Source organism: Chionomys nivalis, chromosome 10 (genome assembly GCF_950005125.1).
Source record: "Chionomys nivalis chromosome 10, mChiNiv1.1, whole genome shotgun sequence".
Taxonomy (NCBI): domain Eukaryota; kingdom Metazoa; phylum Chordata; class Mammalia; order Rodentia; family Cricetidae; genus Chionomys; species Chionomys nivalis.
This window is the reverse complement of record NC_080095.1, coordinates 51126250-51139538: the sequence shown is the minus strand read 5'-3', so window position 1 is coordinate 51139538 and position 13289 is coordinate 51126250. Positions and strand designations below refer to the sequence as shown.

General features: G+C 38.7%; 1 protein-coding gene across 1 annotated transcript in view; it reads left to right on the top strand.

Moving 5' to 3' along the window:
• The window catches only part of Mnat1 (MNAT1 component of CDK activating kinase), a 143940-nt gene that overhangs the window by 60555 nt on the left and 70096 nt on the right, over positions 1-13289 (top strand). Inside the window, exon 6 of the mRNA XM_057783202.1 lies at positions 3077-3202. Within this exon, the coding sequence (XP_057639185.1) occupies positions 3077-3202 (126 nt within the window). The remainder of the gene's footprint in view (positions 1-3076; positions 3203-13289) is intronic.

Here is a 13289-nt window from a genome sequence, read left to right as displayed (position 1 = left end):
AACTAGATATTATGTGTGTGAGTGCATGGTGTGTGTGTGGGCATGAATGTGGAGTTGGTTTATTTCTTCTGTCTTTATGTGTTCTGGGGGATCAAACTCTGCTGATATCCTGGGGAATCAGGTCTCCAGGCTTTTGGGCAAAAACACCTTTACCTGTCCAACTGTCTTTTTGACCCAATGGTTTACTTTTTAGCCAAGAATATTTTTTTTCTTTTCAGGTTGTGCACCTGAAAAGATATAATTAAAAAGATATTTTTGGCTCTAGCCCATTTAAGGTTTTCTTCAATGTTTTGGATTATACGAAGTGCCTAGTGGAGGTCTAAAATTTCAGCCTTAGGAAGTGAAAGGTATTGAAAACTATTCTCATACTACTTCTTATTCACCTTTATTATTCCTCTCCAATAGATAGCAATAATAGCTATCTAATGTAGGACAACAACCTATCTAGGTTTAGGATCTGGTTTTTTTTTTTTGTTTGTTTGTTTTAATTTTAATTTTTATTCTTTTTTAATTAAAATTTCCACCTGCTCCCCGTTTCCCATTTCCCTCCCCTCCTCCCAAATATTGCCCCCTCCCCCCACTCCCCTTCCCCTATCCCCACTCCTCTTCTCCTCCCCCCACACCATTCCCCCTCCCTCTCGATACTGGAGAGCAGTCCAAATTCTCTGCCCTGCGGGAAGACGAAGGTCTTCTATCTATGTCCAGGAAGGTGAGCGTCTAAACAAGCTAAGCTCCCACAAAGCCAGTTCATGTATTAGGATCGAAACCTAGTGCCATTGTCCTTGGCTTCTCATCAGCCTTCATTGTCCGCCATGCTCAGAGAGTCCAGTTTCAACCCATGCTTATTCAGTCCCAGACCAGCTGGCCTTGGTGGGCTCCCAATAAATCAGTTCCACTGTCACAGTGGGTGGGTGTATCCCTCGTGGTCCTGATTTCCTTGCTCATGTTCTCCTTCCTTCTGCTCCTCATTTGGACCTTAAGAGCTCAGACCGTTGCTCCAAATTGGGATATAGGAAGGGTGGATACGGGAGCAGCGAAGTATATATCCTAACTAAGGGAGCCATCTTAAGGTTGGCAAGAGACTTGACTCTAGAGGGGTTCGTAGGTGTCCAGGGAGATGTCCCCAGCTGGTACCTTGGGCAGCTGAGGAGAGGGAACCTGAAATGACCCTATCCTATACTGATGAATATCTTACATATCACCTTAGAACCTTCATCTGGCGAGGAATCGAGGTAGAGATAGGATCTGTTTTATAAAGAAATTTGTGTCCTTTATGTTTTAATTTTTGTGATATTGCTCTTGGAAAATTATTTTGGTTTTGTTCTCTCTCCTTCCTTCCCTCCCTCCCTCCCTCCTTCCTTTCTTCTTTCTTTCTAAATTTTATGTGCATTAGTGTTTTACCTGTATGTATGTATGTATGTATGTATGTATGTATGTATGTGTGAGGATGTCACATCTCCTGAAACTGAAGTTACAGATAGTTGGGAACTGCCATGTGGGTGTTGGGAATTGAACTAGGGTCCTCTGGAAGAGCAGTCAGTGCTCCTAATCGCTAAACCATTTCTCCAGCCCCTGCTTTTGTTGTACAAAACAGGATCTTAAGTTGTCTAGGGTGGCCTTGGACTCACTGTGTAGCTAAGGTTGGCCTAGAACTCCTGCTTTTCCTATTAGGTATTACATGCCGTGTACCCCCATGCCCTGCTGTATTATACAATCTTAATGTTAGTGGAAGGAGAAACAAGTCCTGCTCGCTGTCTGCTGGTCTCTGCACATGCTCTATAACATGCGTACGAGACAAATACACAGCACACAGATAAAGAAATGCAATTTAAAAAACGGAAAAGTCTTGATGTGCATCTTTATTCTCAAATAACTATTGACTGAGTTGCTGTTACTGTTCCTATGCTGGAACTCCTAAACAGTCACTTTAAATGTACTAGTCACCGACATGTGTGTCTACAAATTTTTCCTGGGTTAGATTTGGGAAGAAAATGAGACTCTGTAATGTTTGCTTTTGTATCATAAGATGTTAACATGGGAGTTTCTTGAGGATTAAATTCTGGGTGATGGCTATTTTTAATGCTCAATACCCTGCTTTTTGGTGGCCCTGAGTTTTAGATACGCTAGGCACAGCGCTGCATCACCAAGCTGTGTCCCTTCTCTATTTTTTATTTTTAGATGACCTCAATAAATGGTCAAGCTGGCCTTGCACTTGCTGTGTAACCTTTCACATAGAAAAGGGGTGGGGTTTTGTATTGTTTTGATTATTTTTATTTTTGTTTCTGGACACAGAATATAAACTCTCATATGGGAAGGTGGAGCTGGAGGGGTCCTTTCTCTGCATGTGTTTCTGGGTTCTCATTTAACTGAAACCTCAGAAAGGTGAAAGTCTAGTTATATTTTAGTTTAGCTCCACAGCACCACAAACATGTAAGTGCTTCATTCTGGACAGGATAAATAACAGTCTCCTCATTAAGATTAGTGGTTTGCTGCTCAAAATAGGGGTGTGTACAGATTTGTGTAAACAATGGCCCTGGCTAGTATCAGTATATGATATTAAATGTTTATCATTTTGTTACTTGACTAAAATGTGATTTAAAATTTAAGAATAAAATATACATGTGGTGGTACTTACAATAGTCCCATTGTGCAAAACAGAACAAGGATTACTGAGGCAAACAGCCTCAGGTGAAATCTAATGGGAAACATTTCAAATGGTCTGAAGTCTGGGGCAAAAAGAATGTGTCTCAGACAAACCTCTGATCTAAGTTATAGCCCTTTCTACTGCTCTTTGCATGATTTGCTTTCTTTATTTAATAAATGGGTTGATGGCTAGATGAAATAGGACCTTATTATATTATCTTTAATGTGGATTTTATAAAACACTTGTTTGCAGGTTACTTTGATTTATGAGTCTATAGCAACCTTTTTATTATGGAATGTTAATATTCTTTTGTAAAGCATTCTACATGAAGTGAGTATTTAGTTGACATCATGTGCTCACAGAAGAGGCAGACGTTGAAAGTTGTTGTTTTAGTCTTTCCGTTTTAAGTTTCACACTGAACTTTTCTTACAGGAGAGCTCTGACCTCCCTGTCGCTCTGCTCTTGGCTCAGCATAAAGACAGATCTACTCAGCTGGAAATGCAGTTAGAGAAGCCCAGGTCCACAAAGCCAGTCACGTTTTCCACAGGCATTAAAATGGTAAGCCATATTTTAATTGCTGTTTGAAGGAGAGTTTTCAGGACTATGCTTTTAAATTCCCTAGTAATTTCTACAGTGACGTGAACAGTTGAAATGTTGAAGAGCCCCTATGTCCTAGGCCAGATATCTGGAAGCGTGGATACATATAAGGAAAGAGATAAGTAATGTGTTTCTAAGTGTGCAAAGCAGTTTTGTTCATTATGGTATGGATTGGTGTGGTGTGGGTGTGTGTGTTGCTGGAGGTGGGACCCAGGGCTTGCATGTTCTAGGCAAGTGCTGTTTCATTAGCTACACCCTCAGTCCTGTTGTTATTAGTTTATAAACTTGTAGTTGTAGGTTAAAGAAAATTGCATAAATATGGTTTTTTAATATACTGTTTATCTGCTGGTATAAAATAGAAATAGTGGATTGCTTTATACTTCTCTGCAGAGTTATTTTCTACATAAATACATTTTTAAAAAAGCCATTTGTAAGCCGGGCGGTGGTGGCGCACGCCTTTAATCCCAGCACTTGGGAGGCAGAGGCAGGCGGATCTCTGTGAGTTCGAGACCAGCCTGGTCTACAAGAGCTAGTTCCAGGACAGGCTCCAAAACCACAGAGAAACCCTGTCTCGAAAAACCAAAAAAAAAAAAAAAAAAAAAAAGCCATTTGTAGTTTCCTCTTATCCTCTTTAAGGATAGAGTGATTTGAATTAAAACATTGTCTAAATTTAGTCATTCACAAGTAAGACTATATTTATGAAGTTTTTTGCTATAGTTTAAGAATTATCAGTTTTTACTTTTATAACTTTTTAAATGCATATGTTGTGGGGGGTCTAGGTGTATGTACATGTGTCAGGGTGCATGTGTGGAGGTCAGAGGACAACTTGTAGGCGTTGATTCTTTCTTCAGCTGTAGAGGTTTTGGGCATCAAGTTCAAGTCATCAGGCTTCTCATCTATAACGTTGTCACTTGCTTCTTTTTAAGATGGTGCTGAGGGCTAAATGCTGTTTTCCTTAATTGCTGTTTGACGTTTATACAGCATTCTGAAAGTGTGAAATAAAATTAGCATTTTGCAGTATTCTGTAGTATCTTGTTTTCATACCATAGTATATATGAGATATAATATATCTATATATGTCCACTATTAATACAATTATGCAGAATTTTTATATATTCACCATTTTTTCTTAAAATATTTCACTTTATAAAGTAGAACGCTCATCAGTTAAAATTATAGGTTCATAGCTTGTTGTGAAATGATTTTAGTATCTCGTTATAAATTTTAGCAAATAGAATTTATCTTGTTGTGCTAGTTATGTTCTCTGTAATTTTCTTCCTTGCACCACCACTGCCCCAGTATTTCTTATGAACATTTCTTTATATTAAGACCTTCAATCATCATATTTAAATTGTCAGTTTTCCTCTCTTCTTCCATAACTCTTGTTGAATGGATGGTTGGAGACTGAATGAATGGACAGATGATCTTAAAGAAAATTATGAAAGCTCTTAGTGAATTTTATAGACTGTAAATATTGGTCACTTTGATATTGTGGTGAATGAACGTACAGATTGTTTCTTTTTATCTTTTGCAACTTTAGTTTTAGCAGTTGTGTAGCAAACAAACCAAACCCTATGTAAGAAATGGCTGTTATATAGACAAAAGACACTAGTAACAAAATATTTCCTCTGTCATGCTTGCTCATTCTAGTCAATTCTCAGGAACTTTTTTCAACTTTCACTTTTTGAGACCTAATTTTTAGTAGCCCAAACTGACCTTGAACTCTTGATGTAGGGGGAGATGGTCTTAAGCCAATCTTCTGTCTCCACCTCCAGGTGTTTTGGTTAAAGGAATGAGTCAATGAACCAAGCGACGCTGCTTTTCCTTTCCTTTCCTTTCCTTTCCTTTCCTTTCCTTTCCTTTCCTTTCCTTTCCTTTCCTTTCCTTTCCTTTCCTTTCCTTTCCTTTCCTTTCCTTTCCTTTCCTTTCCTTTCCTTTCCTTTCCTTCTCTCTCTCTCTCTCTCTCTCTCTCTCTCTCTCTCTCTCTCTGGTTTTTTTTTGTTTTTTGTTTTGGCTTTTTTGGCTTTGGGTTTTCGAGACAGGGTTTCTTTGTGTAGCCTTGGCTGTCCTGGAACTCATTCTGTAGACCAGGCTGGCTCTGAATTCACAGAGATTCGCCTGTTTCTGCCTCCCAAGTTCTGGGATGAAAGGTGTGTGCCACCACTGCCCAGCCACAGTGAATTTTTTGGTGTTTTTTTCTAAAGTATCTTTTTCTACCCACATACCAGTAATTTATACTTTTAAACTCCTTAAATGTTTCCTTCTATATTTAGGATATAACCTTTGCAATCTTAACACTAAGACTATGACAGGGTTCTATGAAATGTTCTGGGTAAGTGGGTAAGTGGATGAATGTTATACATTATGTTGATATCAGTGGACTCTAAAGATATGCAGATACATTGAAACCTCTTTGTCTTTATGGAATACCATGCTTGGAATACTCTTAAATGATTGTGAAAACACTAACTAGTTTATAAGCATTAATCATACTTGGTTGTCATTTGAGGGCTTTTAGTGGAAGATGGCATTTCACATCCATTCTTCTGTTTTCCAGCTCTTCCATCCTTTTTCCTCCTCTGTGGTAGTGCTCCCTGAGTCTTTGAGGGGATGATAAAAATGTCTTGTTTATGGCTGGGCACTGTCTCTGAGTGTCGTGTAGTAGCCACGAGTCTCTGCACTCACCACCTTGTACTGGAGAGATGTGCATTTTATTTAAAGGCTTTGAATGTCCTTGGATTTTGGTAAACCCAGTCCCTGACGGATACAAAGCTAAGACTGTATTTGTTAAGATGAGCTTTGAAACTTTTTGAAGAACAATCACTGATCAACAGATATTTTGTAATAAACAACACATGCAAGGTCCTTGTCTGTATACACTTGTTTCCTTAATAAGATTAGGAGACGCAGCCACAGCTGACCCAACAGCACACTTTTCATGAGATGTGAAACCCCTGTCTCAGTTCATCATGGACTCTTTAACCAACTTCTGTAGTGTGTGTGGCCATTTCGGCGAGACTTGAGTGTGCATTACATCCTGGCTTTGGTCAGCAGTGTTGAAGACTCACAGAGAAACCAGGTTCTAAAGAGCAGACTCCTTGAGAGTACCATCCTGAGTTCCCATGATTGTTTGCTGGTAAAGATACCCATTGTTTATCTGACCACTTTGGGTGGGAAATATGCTGAACAATCCTCTCTCTCTCTCTCTCTCTCTCTCTCTCTCTCTCTCTCTCTCTCTCTCTCTCCTCCCTCCTTTTTTCCTCCCTCCTTCCCTCTGTTCCTCCTTGTCACTCTCTCTCTTTCTGGTGGAAGCTATATCATACTGTGAATTTGTTTTCTAATCGTGTTTAGCTTTTACCAAAAGGCATAGTTATAGCGGAAAGGCTTACTTCTGTCTCCGTAGCACCATGACGGTCTGTGGGCCACAGAGTGCTCTCATGTGGGCAGAAGACAACCTGCAGGAGTTGGTTTTTTCTCCACCATGGGGGTTTTGAGGATTGACCCTAGGTCATCAGGATTGTGACAAATCACCTTTACTTAACAAAAACTTTTGTTTACCAACTTCAAACACCTAATTGGACCCACAAATTTATACGTATTTTTCTTTACGATTATTCAAATGAATAAATCTCTTCATTTCTCAACTCCCATCCAGATCCTTCTTCCAACTCTTAAAGCTGCCTACTTGGTGTTTTGAGATACATACTAGTTGCTAGATTATAAATGTCTTGAGGGTAAGAAGCTCCATGTTTAACTTAGCTTTATATAGTAACGAGTATGTAGTACTTAAATAGTATTAAGTATTAATATCAGTTTTAAATGTACAAATGCAGGTGATATTAATACATCTGTATGTAGTGAAAAGAAAACAGTACTAACTAGGAAGTAGTGTTTAAACTTTTGAGTTATTAGACATGATGGTAAAGGGAAAGAAATTTGACAGAGAGATGAAATGGGGCAAAACCCTGCCCTCCCTTAGTAGATGTCCATCCAAAGCTAAGGTATTGACTTTTTGTTCTGAGTTTGTTCCTGTCCTGAGTTCTGTTGATTTTTCATTCTTGCTGGCATTTGGTATTGTGAGTTTAAAATATATCTTAGTTGTGTTGAATAGGTATTAGTGTCATCTCAATATGTGTTGAGATTTCCCCAAATTTAATATTTATCATCTCTTTGTACACTTACTTGCTATTAGTATTCATTTTGTGTTTAATATATGCTTGTTTTTATGGGTTAACTTATGGTTATTTTAGTAGAATTACTAATTCGGAAGGAATGATATTTCTATTCTTTAAATATTTAGTTTCTTTGTCTGGGACATTCAGAGTCCATTCTACCTGCACTTTTGTCCTTGGCTATAGTCACATCCATGCAGGAGGACATTAGAAACTGTTTTTCCTCCCCAGCTTGCCCTGTACATGTTAACCACCTTCTCTCCACTTCAGCCACTGCTAACCACTCCCTGCATCAGTTCCATTCATGCTGCCGAGAGACAGAATTCCTTTTACTGTACAGCTGATATTCCATTGTGAATATGTACCACATTTTCTTTTCTCCATTGTTCTCGTGGACACTGGCTGTCGTGGCTGTAGTGAGCAGTGCAGCAGTAAATAGAGGCTGCAGACCTCGCTGATGTCCTCGTCTTCTTACCTTTGGGTCCTTACCCAGCAGGTGAATGACTTGCTCTGTCAGTTAGTGGTATTTTTTGGAATGTTGGTAGTGCTTTTGATAGTGGCCATGCTGGTTACACCCTCACCAGTTGTGTGTGGAGCTGCCTTAATTGCACCTGCCCAGCCTTTGTCTTTTTGTGAGAGCTGCTCTTTGGGAGATGCTGATGTATCACCGTGGTTTTGACCTATGTGCCTGTTTGTTAGCGCTGCTAAGCACTTTTCATTTATTTGCTGGTTATTTGTGTATTCTAAAGAAATATCTGTTTGTATCATCTCCCCATTTCTAATCAGATTATCTACTGTCATTGGTTGGTTTTTACTCTATTTTCTCTTTACTCTTTGTGGTGCCCACCACCCAGCTTCCAAATAAATACACTGAGTCTTATTCTTTCTTATGAATACCAGGTCTTAGCTTGCCAGCTCTTAACTTAAATAATCCCATCTTTCTTTTGCTTCTGGGCTTTTACCTCTCTCTAGTCTGTATACCTTTCTTTATTTCTTACTCTGTGGCTGGTTGTATAGCTGGGTGATTGGCCCCTGGCTCCTCTCCTCCTTTTCCTGGTGTTTGTCCTGCTTTTCCTAGATTTCTCCTCATCTATATTCTGCCTGCCTGCTAGCCCTGCCTATCCTTTCTCCTGCCTTGCTATTGGTCTTTCAGCTCTTTAATTAGACCAATCAGGAGTTTTAGACAGGCAAAGTAAAATAGCTTCACAGAGTTAAACAAATGCAACATAAAAGAATGTAACACATCATTGCATCATTAAACAAATATTCCACAGCATGAACAAATGTAACATATCTTTAACTAATAGTCTATAACAATCTACCACAGTTTTTCACTGTTGGGTTGAGTTTCTTACATTGTGGATATTAATAGACTGAAGTTTTTATCTTCCATTATGTATCTGCTGTCAGTTTTGTGTTTGGTCTTGCCTTTCAGCTTCCTTACTTGCAATTTTAGTTTTGTTGTTGGTAGTTGCTTTTTTTTTTAGCCCTGGCTGTACTGGAACTCACTCTGTAGACCAGATTGACCTTGAACTCAGGGATTCAACTGCCTCTGCCTCTTGAGTGCCAGGACTAAAGGCACATGCCACCATGATCAACTATATTACTAGTTTTTGAAAAAAAGTTTGTTTTTTTTTTCTAGATTTATAAATAGGCATTTTTCATCTTAAACTTTCCTGTTAGTGTGGCTTTTTGCTATAACCCATAGGCATCTGTATGTTCTATTTTTATTTTTATTTATTTCAAGATGTTTTAAATTTTCCTTTATTCTTTCCATTGGTCCATTGTCCTCAGGAGCACATTGCTTAGCTTCAGTGTCTGCCCAGTTTTTGAAGTTACTTTGGTCATTTATTTATTAGGGAAGACACATGATGTTTTCATTGCTTAGAATTCGTTGAGACTTGTTTTGTGACCTAATATAAGATCTTTCTTAGAGAATGTTCTATCTGCTGAAGAGAAGAATGTGTGTTCTCTTGCTATTGGGTACATTATTTTGTAAAAATCTTCCTGCCTCTTGGTTTATAGTTCCTTTATGATACCTTCTTACTGATTTTTTTTTTTCTTCTTTGGTCTGGGTCATTTGTCTATTGAAAAATTGTCAGATTGAGAAAATTGTGTTTTAATTCTTTGTATAATGTTTTTGTTCTTCTTCTTTACCTCAATCTATGATTTTTTTTTTTTTTAATTTTTTGAGACTGGGTTTGTCTGTGTGTAACCCTGCCTGTCTGGACCTCACTCTGTAGACCAGGCTGGACTCAAACTCACAAATGTCTGCCTGCCTCTGCCTGGATTAAAGTTGTGCGCCACCACTGCCCAGCTCTTACTCTGTAATTTTAATTGCCTATAAATTATCTCCCTAAATAGTTGATGCCTTGTCCATTATGTTTTTCTAGCCGTTGCTTGTATTTGCTTTGGGAGCTACTGTTCCTGTGTGCTCAGATTCATTAATTTTTTTTTCTTTCATACTGCCTAATATACTGTTTAACCACTATATTTTTTCATTTCTTTCTCCTTTCTTTTTTCTCACTCTCTCTTTCTCTCTCTCTCTCCCTCCCTCCCTCCCTCCCTCCCTCCCTCCCTCCCTCCCTGTTCTTTTTGTCTTCATTTGAGACAGGGTTTCTTTACAGAGCCCTGGCTGGCCTCAGACTCACAGAGGTCTGCCTGCCATCCCTCTGTCCCCAGCTGGAATTAAAGTATGCACCACTTTATTTTCACTTCATGAAATATATGTTTTATTTCTGGAAAGTTCTGTTTGGGTGTTTGTGTCTTTCATTTTTCTCCTCTTGTTCATTTTCCCCCTATTTTCTTGAGCATGTGGAACATGTTTACATTAGCTAGATAGCTGGGCATGGTAGCACAGATGTGTAAGTCAGTTCCTCAAGAGGCTGACATGGAGAGTCATGAGTTTGCCGTCTGACTTATTCACCTGAGTCCAGCAAAAGTGAGACCCCTGTCTGAAAACATAAAACTAAACCAACAAATGTTGTGGGAGATCCTTCCGCTCCTCCAGCTAATAGCCGCTGAGATATCAGCCCATTGGGGCGTGGTCTCTCTCCCTTTAAAAAAGCGGCCACTTCCCTCCTTGCTCTCTCTTACTTCCTGCTCCACTTCTGGTGACTAGACTCCCTGATTGCGCAGAGGGCTGTTGTCTGGGACGGTGATCTGTAAGTTTTTTCCCCTTTAAATAAATAACCATTCTATTAATCATAGTTCCAAACTGGTGTGGGATTTGTTTATGACTTACGCCTTCGCCTTCAAACAAATATCCATCATCTTTACTAACATCTTTTACTGACATTTCATCACCCGTGTTATTTCTAAGACTGCATTTATCAACTGTTTGGGTTTTTTTGTTGTTTTGTGTTTTTCTCCAGGAGCAAGGTGATATTTTTGCACTAGAAGTCCCTTTATCTCAGAATGGGTCTATAGTTTTTAGTGGCTGATTTTAGACTGTCACATCTGTTCCTGTGTATTTCATGTTTTAGATATAATTTTCAAGGAATTATTTTAAATTTCATTTTCAGCTGTTTAGTCCTAGTATATGTGTAGCTTCAACTTGTTAGTATTTTTACTAAAGATTTTTGTGTCTATATTTCTAAGAGATACTATAGTGATCTGTGTTTCCCTTGCTGTGAGTACCATTGTCTTGCTGTGCTGTAGTGCTTTTACCTGTCATGTTTTGTCAAGTATTTTGCTTTTCTTGTCTTAGTGTTAAAGGGGTGTGTGTAAAATGCTGTCATTCCTCATCATATGCTTTGTAGTGTTCTCCTGTGAAATCATCAAATTCTAATTTGTTTATATTTATTTGCTTATATATATTTATTACATGCAGTTGATAAAACTTAATTTAAAAAGTAGATTTAAGCTATTCAGATATACCACATTTTTATTTTATAGAATCTGAAGATTTCATTTAAAATATCATATTTGTTGACATAAATTTTCTTATACTGTTTCCTCAAAATCGGTTTAATGTAGCTGTAAAACTTACAATCTTCTCTTTGTGTGTGTATGTGTGTCTGCATGCACGTGCACGCACAGACAAGAAAGAGAGAGAGAGAGAGAGATATTTATTCTAGCCCAAGCTAGCCTTAAGTCTTAAATTCAGCCTTGATCTTCCTGCGTTAGCCTTTCAAGTACTAGCATGTAAACAAAGTACAGTAGCAGCTGTGGTTAGTTGTCTGACGTGAACTCACGCCGATCCAACACTCCTGGGAGAGACTCGAAAGCACATTTCAGAACAGCCAATGTACCGAGAGCCTTTGAGGTCCAGCACCAAGACTCTCTTCAGGGTTCAGATTGGATGCAACAGCAAGCCAAAAGGACTTTTTCTTTGGGTATTTGAGGGTGAGCGAATGAACTCTCTCACTATGTGCTTTTCCAAATCAGTCTCTTTATTCTTCTGCTTCTATACTAATTCTCCTGTCCTCTAGCTTCTCTCACCCCCCCATCATCTCTTTATAGGAGTTTTGAAATGATAAAAAAAAAATTACAAGCGTTACCTCTCATTGGTCAAAAGCACATTCCTAGGGTAACTGATAGACTGATAGGAAGCTGAACCATTACCATGGCAACACAAAGTTCCAAGATTACAGGAGTAAGATCAGGACCAGACAGGAGGGAGCGCAGTGCCCAGTGAAAAACTTTGAGACATAGGTCTATTGTCAACAGACTGGCAAGCGAAGAATGGGCATGCTTTTCTTAGGGTGCTTTGTGTAGCAGCCCAGGTTGGACATTTACAACTCTGACCTTGTGCACAGCTGTAAAGTTTTAAACTTATGATCTATTTACAAAACGCCTTTAGTCTAGCTTGAATTTGCTCTGAGGTGAAAGTGAGCTAATTGTGTGCAGTTAGTCTGAGCAAAAGAACAAAGCAGGCTTTTAAGTGTCTACAGTCCTTGTGGGACAAATCTAGTAAGAAGCATGTCCCAGCATATATTCTATACTCCAAGCTTATTTAGTTAAATGAAAAGTCACCTTCTTGACCATCCAGAGATATATGTGCCCATAAGATTGACATGTAATCGTGACAATACATATATACATCACATGAGTATACACACTACAATGCAGGTATTGGGGAGATACTAAGCTGCTTTAACAAAAGTGAGCAATAGTTTCCAGAGTCAGTGGTCCTATAGGCCTTGCCTGTACAGGGTTAACCTCCATCAGAGAACCATTCCTCTGGTGGGCTGATATCTGAATTATCAATTGCCTGTATATTTCCATGGTCTCTGATATCCATGTTTTAAAGGAACAGAAATTACAAGACTCTTGTTTACTTGGAGTTTTCTCACAAGGTCGCGGAAATCTCCTTACACAGCTTCATTCGTGGACCGTGTTCCGACTATTGTGAGCCTCCATGTGAGCTGAGAACAGAGCCTGGGTCTTCTGGAAAAGTAGCCAGTTTCATAACCATCGAGCCATTTTTCCAGCCCCACCAGTTTTCATTAAAGATTTTTTTATGTGTGCATGTTCATGAGGTGTATCTGTAACTCACCTGAGCCTCAACGTCTATAATTTTGTTATGTGTGTGAGGCTTCAATACAAACAGGCAATTTAAATGTTTCATTATATTTAGACTTGGAGCCTAAATTCATCTTATTTGATTCCCTTTTCATCAAGTTGTCGTAGCTATGTGATTCAATAATACCTCTGACAACTTCAACATCTTTACTAGGAAATACGATGTCCAGTTTTAGTTTTAGCACATGGTGTTTGGATCATATTGTGAAAGCATATTGCTTTAATTCACTTTTCTCCTGTCTTACAATATTGTGAACTCATGTAGTCAGATATGAGATATCAGATAAAATAACGCTTATCACCAAGTATAAAATGTATAAAAAGTAAGGTTGAAATAAGGTTGATAATGA